We start from the raw sequence: 9,917 nt of genomic DNA on the forward strand, positions 1-9,917 counted from the left end.
GGGTGAATTCACCCCACTGATGCCATAAATACTGTACCAGGGAGCTGATGGTTATCTGGTTTTAAGGGTCGGGTCCTACCAGCACTGGATGCACAGAAATACTGACTTTTGATGGGAGTTTTGCAGAAAGGGGCCTGTAGAGAGCCATGAATTGGAGGCCATGGTTTCTTGGTCATTTTCCCTTCGTCTCTAGTTTTATTTGTTTAGCACATTCAGCACCACACCTAACATGAGAAATGTAGTTTCTGCCTCATGAGACAGGTACTGGGACAAGACACACAATATACTGCATATGAATGGCACTGGGAGGTGCTGCTTGCACTGCTTTTCAGACAAAGATGATCTATAATGCAAAGAAAAACCAGCGACCCAACATAAAAATGGGAATGGCCCAGCATAGTTTCAGGAGCAGAAGAAAAAAAATGTATAAGCATTTCAGACAGACTGGAAGAGACTGAGGGGGCGGGGGGAAGCAGGGATAAGAAGAGCCTAAGAGCAGGGTGGGGAGAAGGGGGAGAAATAATTTGCATTGTATTAGTCACTGCTTCATTAGTACAGTACAGTGCTTGTTAACCAAGTCACTCAGGCACTTGTCCTCACAAAAAAAAGTTATCCCAAGGTGCTGGTGCAAGTGCTCTGGCCCACCTGCACCACTCCAGGGGCAGGGAGGAGTCAGGTCCCAGCTCCAAGACAACAGGAGACTCCCCAGCACGTTTCCCTTTTGCTAGGCAGAGGCTGGGAGAGAACACGGCACTATCTCGCCTCGCCATTCCTCCTCTGCAACCGAGTCCCCTAGGGGGGCAAACAGACTCGCACGGTTAAAAATCGTAAAAACAGGCTCACCCCCCCAAAAAAGTGGTGAAATTATTTTTGCTTACCTGTGTTCAGAAAATATTTTTTTTTTTCCCACCACTATTAATAAATGGGGGTATTTCATTTGCCAAAAAATCTGTTGACTGGTGAACACTGGTTGCGTTTTAAATAGCTGTTATGTGACATCCCTGCTCTTTGACTCAAGAAAGGTAGAGTTCACACAAAAACTATCATCAACAAACCCAGCAACTTGGCAACAAAATAGGTAATATTGAAAGGTCCATTGAAAAATGTATTTTTAATTCAAAACTAAAGTCAGCAGAGGTCCTAATTGTAGCTATTATGAACATTTCATTAACAAGCCCAGATTTATTGACTGTACTGTAAAGCTCTCCTACTAAAGGAAGCCCAGAAATTCAATTTTTCCCATGCTTTTCTACTTCTAAAGCCCTCGGCTACTCCATGTTAGAAAACAAGAAATAATTGTATTTATTCGAATTCCTTGATAGAATATTGAAGCCTGCTCAGATGAATACCTCTTCTAAATGAACAGTTACCAATAGATCAAAGAAGAATGTCTAGCAAATGAATGGGGCCAAGGGAATTAATAAAACACACATCAAACATTAAAAAGCAGAGTTTTTTTTTTCTTTTTAATAGGAGCACATCTGCAGAGTGATAAAGTATGTAGTTGCCAAAATTCATAAAAAGGCATCCAAATAGAGCGGGAGGTAGCTGATGTTCAGCACTTTTGAACACCAAGTGGGTTTCTGGAGCTGCTGGTTGAAATTTTTCACCTGACAACTCTTGACAGAAAAATCTATTTTTTTCCCCTAAGGTGAAAGTTTTCCTTCCTACAGAAAAAAGAAAAACTTTTAACACCGCGGAAGACACAGGCGGCTCCTGAAGACGAATATATCGCTTTCCACCGCTTCCTAACGGACGGCAACGCGAGAGGGGTGCCCACCCCCACAGCGCCCCCCGTCCCCTCAGCCCACGCTCGCCAAACCGCCGGGGCCGGCAGCGGGGCCCCGCCGCCCGCGCGCCGTCCCTCACAGCGGTCCCGCCAACGGCCGCGCGCAGCCGTTGCTGCCGCCCCAACGGCCGCCGGCGGCGCGAGCCCTAGCGGATCCCCGGCCCGCGGCCTCCCGGGGAAGGCGGCAGCAGCGCACACGCCGGTCACGAAGCCTTCGTCAACGCAGCCCCCCCGCTGCCGCAGCCCACCCTGGCGGCGACGGGCCGGCGCAGAGCGGCCAGGGGTGAAACAAGGGCTGCTCCACCGGCTGCCTCCCCGCTCGCCCCGCGGTGCCCCTTCCCTCTCACCCGGCCGCACGGCTCGGGGGAAGTCGCCGCGCCGCGCTGAGCGGGGCACCGCGGGCCCGTCCGAACCCGGAACCATGATGCTGCGGCCGCGGGTATCCGCCGGGCCTCGGCGAAATGCTGCACATCCCCCCCTTCCCCTCCCCGCCCCCGCCCGCCGGACCTGGCTGGCGGCGGCTTCCGGCAGGGCGGGAGTTCAGCGCCATGGGGCGGCAGCGGCGGTTCCTGGAGGTGGCAGCGAAGGGGCTGGTGGGCTCCTGCCCGGGCCAGGCACGGTTCTTGCTGTAAGCGCCCCGCGGCGGGACGCGGCCGCCCGCAGGGCGGGGGGGGGGGGCGGGAAGCGAAGCGGCGAGGGACGGCGCGCGCGGGCTGGAAGGGGTGGGGGTGGGGAGAGAGCTAGCTGGTGACGCACGTAGGTAGCCCCGCCCCTTGCCCTCGCGCCTGCTGTGGCGCGCCGCCGTGTGGCCGGGGCCGGTGCGGGGTGACGTGACGTGACGTGACGTGACGTGACGTTGTACCCTTCTCTCGCGCAGGTGGACGCTCCGCAACTCCCGAGGCAAGTGAGAGAGCCCGGGCGCAGACGGTGGTGTCGGGGCCACTGCCCTGCTGCAGGAGGCTGCAGAGGAGGAGAGGGGCTCCCGCTGTCCTCGCCGTGCCGCTGGGGGCCCTGTGAGCCCGGTGCAGCCCAACGGGGGCTCCTGCGGAGAGAGAGCAGCGCACTGGGGTTGCCCGGGCAGCTGAAGGGCAGAAGCGTGGCCCTAAGAATGGGGGCAGACTTCCCCTGTTTCTCCATTTTCCCCTGTGCTGCCCCCACAAAACTCTGTCGGGGCGTGTTTCGGGGCTGCTGGCAGAAATGGCATATTGCTAGACAGCAGGGTCCAGGGGTTTAGAGAGAGATGCTCGAGTCCAGCTCTGGCAGCGGGAAGGAATAAGGCAGATGCAGGAGCATGCCTCTTATTGTTAGGTCTGAAATTTATCTCAAAGCATTTCTTCATCCCACGCTGAGATGCTATCATCTTCTTCCACTTAAAATGGGCAAAGAGCTTTACAAGGCTTTGGTGTCACTCATCTGGCAAAAGAGTGTGCCTGCATGGAGCTCCCTGCAGAATTGTGAGCCTCCATCGTTAAAGATTTTTAGGAAGGAATTGCATTTTTCCAGCAAAATTTACTATTGCATATTGTATAAACTTATGCTGTGCATAAACTTAGCATTAATTGTGCTCAGCTGAGCACATACTGGTGCACATACTGGTGCGCAGCTTCCTCTTGTGTTCTGGTTGTATCTGAAACGTACAATAAAAACATCTGCCTAGATAATGTTAAAATGGAAACATACAATTTTAATGTTTGCCTATAAAACATAATTATTTCAAATTTTACTCTTTTACCTTTATTAATCTGTAGATAATGAATGTGGATTAGAAGGGATATGTCCTTACTGCTTCCAGTTCCTGGTTCCTGATAGCCACCGGGTGCGTCTCAAACCAAGGATGAAAGTGACTCCACAGATAGAGAAAATTCTTAAACGAGAGGCGAAGAACCATAAACTTAGTATGAAACAGACAAAGCTTTTGAAAAAGTACAGGGAGTCAAGAAGTGCTGTGGTAAGGATATTTACTTGGAACTGCCAAATACCTGATACTTCCCTGAAACCTTTCAGTGGCATAAAAAAGAAGATATGGAAGTCTTTCTTTTAGAAGTGGAGCTCACACCTACGCATTTCTTTTTTCATGAGCATGTAACTCTTCCTTTCTTTGGGATAACTTCTGTTCATAATCAAAATTTTAAAAATCTACCCTCCACAATAGAGAGATCATGAGCACAATGACAAGAACAGTAAGCTCCCCCCCCCCCCAAAAAAAAAATCCAACCCCACATGTCAGAGAAGCTACACAAACAGCTCTGCCCTCCCTGTGATCTTTTTAGCAGCAGTCTAGGTAGACTCTGCAGATGTCCAAGATCTTGCTGAAAATTAAGTAATTTCTTCCTGCCAGGAAGCTCTGTCATTTCCACTGTCAGCTACTGTATCATTTGCATAGTTCTGCAAAAATGGCGGGAGTGGCATATTTTTGCCTGTTCCTTTTTGCCTATGAATGTGGTAGAACTAGGACCAGGCAACTCTGCTAGATGCAGAACCTTAATAGCCATGTAGATCCTAAAATCCATTAGAATCCTTAGAAATCCATTGCTGAGAATACCCCAAAACATACCTAAGAAGAAAAACATGCCATTGACTGAAGTCAGGCTGGTTTTGCCAGTGTGCATAGCTTGACATCTACTGCCTTTGTTTCAGCTGTGAAGAAGGGCTTGAGTGACTGATAGATGATCAGTTTTTTCAGTTTTATGTCTAAAATATATTTACAACTTGCAAGCTTTACTTCATTCGTCTCAGTAGACCGTCATGGCTACACTGGATTATTGTTACCTTCTGTACAAATTGAATTTTTTACATTTGTATGAATACTACTGTTTATAGGAAGTTTTTCAAAACTAAACCATGTAGGTAATTTGAAGAAGTTAATGTTGCTTTTGAGGCTTCAGTTCTTTTTCCTAAAATTACTCGGGAATATAAGATTTAATCACTATTTTTTATAGTAATTACTATTATTTGAAGAATAATAGTATACATTTAATCTAGTGTTGCGAAGGCATGCACTGCTACTATTAAAACGTTATGTAAATAGATGTTTAAATAAATGAGACAGCACCCTATTGTGCCCAGCAGTTGCTGGCACGCTTGGCATTTTCTCAGACGAGAGTCTGCTGGTTTGGGGAGTAAAATCTGCGAAACCAAAAATTATTAAAGAGTCAATAACACAAAATTAAACTGAGGAAATATGACAGAGGTTCTCAGCTGTCGGGGCAAAAAAAGGCACTCCAGAAAGGCACCCTTGCTATTATATTACTCTCCCAATTGTCGATCATAGTTGAGCAGCAGAAAGGCATCTGAGAAGCTGGAATCTTTGCTTTATTTTTCTGGGATCACAAATCCTTAGTGTATATGAAGAACTGTCTCTTTAGACAACTGATGAACAGCGTCCTGTGGAATTATGCTGGGTTCTTAGATTTATTCTGTAGCTGGCGAGGTTCGTGGGACGCGCTGTGCATTCATATGAGTAGTTTAAAATTCAGTTTTAAATAGGTCCAGTTTAAACTCTGGGTAATATTCTAATCTTGGGGTGTAATTACAGTTTGCTGCACTTGTGTTCTGCTCAGTTCTGCTTGCATTTGTGCTGTGGATTACGATTTAAGTATTTCTGGTCTTAAGTATTTAAAATACTGTCAGCAACTGACAGCTTTCAAAGTTAGCAATGTAGGTCCTTATAATGTAATACCTGAGACTCCCGAAAATGAAAATTCGAGTGTGGTTGGAAATAAAACCGAGCAACGACATGACAGGTTGTGCCTCTGATACCTTTCTTAGCAAGTAGAACTTGATTTGAGAATGCTTCTGCCGTGAAAAGACATACAACATTATGAACTATTTCAGGGCTTTTAAAATTTTTGGAGTTAACTGTATATGCAATTCAGGGAATGGAAACTAGCTGTGCTGTGCTATGATTAATCCACTAATTCCTGCACTGTAAGGTGTTCACCTCCATTTATATTCCGTGGAGTGCTAAATCATCACGTGATGCTGTTTTTTTTTCCCCGTCTGAATCTCATTGAGAAGAACTAAAAATACATCAATACCTGAGCCATATAAGTTAATGATTTTTCTCTCTTTTAGTTTGTTAGGCTGACAAAATAATGTCTAGAGACAGTCAAAACGCTTAACTGAAAACGTTTCGTTTTGGCATTTCTAAATGTAATTCTTTCTAAGCAACCTGAATTTAGGTAAATTTACACACTTTGAAATGAAGGATGATTTGGTATAGATGTTTTCAAAACTGTTTAGACATTTTTGTGACATTCTTTTGAGTATGTTTTTTAACCAGAAATGTCACATAACTGTTTTTTCAGTCAGTGTAATTGTGTGCCTCAAAAAGTTGTCTGGCTGTATTACTCTCACGTCTTTTAATCAGAGTGGTTGCCATGGCAGTCAGGGATATTAGGAATATCTGACAGTCTCTGTGACTGTCTAACATGATCTGTTCTGATGCACCTCTGCAACATACTGTGCTGCTGGAAGTTCCCTGCAGCCTAGAAGTAAACAGACAAAGAGGAAGTGCCCTTTGTTTAGAACCTCCTCTGTATTGTAGTAAGTATTTTTGCACTAATAGAACGCCTCTTCTTCCTTCACTAAGACTTGCTGTTATGAGTTATGGATGACTATTTTTGAGAGTTTGGTAATTTAAATATTTTATCTCAAGACTCCCTGAAAGAGTGTAATATAACTTAATTGGGGGTAGAATATGCTAATGAATTCAGATCACACTGTACGTCATGTTTTTTAGCAAAATATGAATACCCCTTATGTACACTCAAGATACCATCTGTCCAGTTCAGGTGCTGTTTCATCTTTCTGTTTTTACAGGGCGGTTTTCCATATTTCACTGTACAGCGTTACATTCGGAGTTACAGGTCTCATGAAATTAGTTGCTAGGGGACTGGAGTCACTTCTAGGTAAACCCAGAGGATGTGTTTGGCTTAAGAAGCCTGAATGAAAATACTAGCTGTAAAGTATATGTTGCTTTTTAATATCTCATGTTTCACTTAAGCAAATATTTAATTTGTGTCATGATACTTGGAGAATAGTTTGGATAATTCTTACAATGGCTTTATAAGATAAAGGTGGCAAGACTGAAAGAATGGTTGATATTTCCTTTCTTCTCTCCATAGCTGGTTACTTGCAACTCATGCAACAAAACAACAAGACATTATGGTAAAAGCAGGGATTTTCTGGCTACCAAGACACACAATTCTGGCACTCCAAGTATTAAATCTAGCCTGAAGACACCAGATGTAAAAATTCAGTCTGCAAACAAAGTGACACCTGTAAGCTGCAATAGGCTGGGATCTAAAGGGAACACTCCCTCATCTCTTCCCAGGTACGAAGAGGCACTTTGCTGAGTAGTGTATTACGTCTTGTTGGGAAAGGGCGTCACATACTGATTTCAGATCAGTCACTTAATAAACTTTAAATTGATAACTAAGTATTTTTCTTTAGTGGTCTGATTGAGTAGATCAATTTTAACTTTCCAACCTTTAAAATCAAAGATTCTAATGAAAAGCGACTGTGTGCAAAGAATGCACAGTTACGTTTTTGTCATTAATGTGAAATGTCTGGCTTAATACTTGCATAACGAAGTTCTACTTCTGACTGCTCACTTTCACATGAAAATACACTATTTGCCTTCAAAATTTTTCACTCAAAATTGTATGTGTGCACTTCCGTAGTTACTTTATGTTAATTCTAATTCCTCACCTTTAAGACATTTGCGTCTTTTGTTTTTCAGAACCTGTGTATCCGGACAGGCGACAACCAGCTCTGCTTCCAAGACTCCCCGAAACTCCAAATTTCACTTTTCTAAGCTAAAACGGATGCTTAACCTAGAAGAAAAAGAGAAGAGCCAGAAGGCAGATTTGAAAACCTTCTTGACTTTACTTTAGTTATACATTATTTCAAAGTAATAAAGATTACAGCAATAAGTATTGTTCCAGTTTTAGTAAATCAACAAAGTGGTTCCTTTAAAACGCAAGCTGACAGCGTGTACCCTGAGAAAGCACAGACCAAGCTCTGTTTCTAAGGGGGCTGATTGTCCGCAAGAGGGAGATGAGAAAATAGCCAGTCTAATGTGCTTGGGAATCTTGAACATGTTTTGCAGTTTCTTAATGGCCCAAGAATTAAAAGCCAGGATCTATCCTTTGAGGAAGCTGACAATACTGGATCCATCAGTGGGTCCAGCAGGACCCAGTAAGTTGGCAGACCTGAAAGCGGCTTGGGGGTGGGGAGGCTGCAGTTTGCTCCACTTCACTCTCCCACTATTTTTAAGATAATGCATCACAACAGAATTTAAAAGATCTCATCCCTGCTTTGCATGTTTGAGTAAAACGAAGACACTTTCCCCGGCACTTTCTGCAGGTGCGATATTTTCAAGGGTCTAATGTAGTGTCCCGTAGCATCGCTGTCTCTTGATACCTGCGGTAATCTAAGCACAGCCTTTAACACAGCCTTTACAAAGGTTCCAAAGTAACTTACTCTTTAAGACAGCGCTCATATACAAAGAGAGATAAAACAGTGTATCACCAGATTAAGTTTCTTCCTTTTCTTAGGAACGTTCTCTGTGATTTGGGCTGCAGACCATACTGGTCCCAGGATAACGCAGACCCTTGTAAAACTGCACTCTAATGTGGGATGCTCTCAATACTGACTGACAGCTCTATGCTAGACTGCTCCCAGCACCCTAATTTGTTACTGCTACGAGAGTGGCACGGTCATAAAGAATATGGGATGCTTCCTTTCCAGTTGCTCTGGTGCTACCAAAATGGGTCATTTCTGTCTCGTTCAGAAATGACTAAGGAGAGAACCTCTTTCTTAAATGTCTTTTGGTTTTATGAGGCTTCAGAGTTGCTTCCTTCCTGGACTTCAATCTGAAAAACTAGTTTTGCCCTGGACAGTAGTGAACTCGTTGCGCCAAAGTGTTTTGATGCAAATAGACAATTGTCAAGGTTAAAGCCATCTCCACTGTCAGATTTTACATTTTCAATTCGGCACAGAGACAGTAGAAAGTCACCGTTCAGGACCGAATTTATAGCCTGCCCTGCGTATAGTCTGCAGTGACAGTTCTGCAAACCGTGCTTCAGATTTCCCCTCTGAAAAGAGAATCAATCAGTTAAAAGGTCTGTATTTTCCTTTTTTGTACTCTAATGAATAGTTTCCTTTAAGTGTATTCAGACTCGATGAACACCGCTTAAGGAATAGGGCCAGCAAGTAAGTTGGCAGACCTGAAAACAATCCAGGGCAGGGGAGAATAGTTTGTTGCAAATTCTACTTACAGTCTCAAAGATTGGCATGTAACCTTTTTATATCTCCTGTACACTTGCACGGTAACTTTGAAAGGCTCACTGCCGTTTGTTTCTTACGTACGTGTAGGACCAAATTAACTGTCATTCGTTGATGAAAATACGAGTTTCATCGTTCCAAATACGAGTTTGGAGTTACGCCTTTTCCAATGTAGAACTTGGCGTTAATTCACCTGTTGTTGCTGTATTTATGATCCAGTCCTCTGGAAAAATACTTCCATCTTGTTGATGGAGAATGTGCATTATACAAAAGTATTTGAAAAACAAGTTTGCAATAAATTTTTGTATGAAAAGTACACACATTAGGTACTCTACTGCTGTGCTTCCTATGAGGCTTACGTGAAACCAGCACGGGCATCTGCTATGTTTTAAGGTGCACCAACATGAATGTGTTAGATCAAGAGTATGCTTTTGAAACAGATCTCCCAGTTGTCCCTGTTTACCGTGCTTTTTACGCAACGCCGAGTGGTCTCGGAGTATATGAGTCACACTCCATTTGGATAAAACTACAGGTGATGGATAAAAGACATGATCCGGGGCACACCCAATGTGCTGCGAACGCTAACGGGCAATCTATCCACAGGATCACAGGAGAGCTAGTCTGAAGTACGCATCTCCAAGAAGTGCATTGTGGATGCCAGGCACTGAGCTTCAGGTATTCTGCACTCCAGGTGTATCGCTATTGCCATGTGCTATTTGCTAACGTAGACAGAGTCTTGTCATGCTCCAGACAACATCTTTTTCTCTGTAATTACCACAATTGTCAGATGTGTCCAGATGTGTTGTTATAAGGGGTCACTATTGCAAGCTATCAGACT

At 44.2% G+C, this 9,917-nt stretch overlaps 1 protein-coding gene across 1 annotated transcript; it reads left to right on the forward strand.

Annotated features, from left to right (window-relative positions):
- The first annotated feature begins 2,250 nt into the window (after positions 1-2,250).
- RMP24 (ribonuclease MRP subunit p24) lies at positions 2,251-7,725 on the forward strand. The gene is made up of 5 exons (XM_076330240.1): positions 2,251-2,417; positions 2,667-2,689; positions 3,538-3,737; positions 6,916-7,124; positions 7,533-7,725. The coding sequence occupies exons 1-5, from the start codon at positions 2,251-2,253 to the stop codon at positions 7,684-7,686; spliced, it is 753 nt and encodes a 250-aa protein (XP_076186355.1). The 3' UTR covers positions 7,687-7,725.
- The last annotated feature ends 2,192 nt before the right edge of the window (positions 7,726-9,917 follow it).

The sequence above is a fragment of the Aptenodytes patagonicus genome, chromosome 2 (assembly GCF_965638725.1).
Source record: "Aptenodytes patagonicus chromosome 2, bAptPat1.pri.cur, whole genome shotgun sequence".
NCBI classification, from domain to species: Eukaryota; Metazoa; Chordata; class Aves; order Sphenisciformes; family Spheniscidae; genus Aptenodytes; species Aptenodytes patagonicus.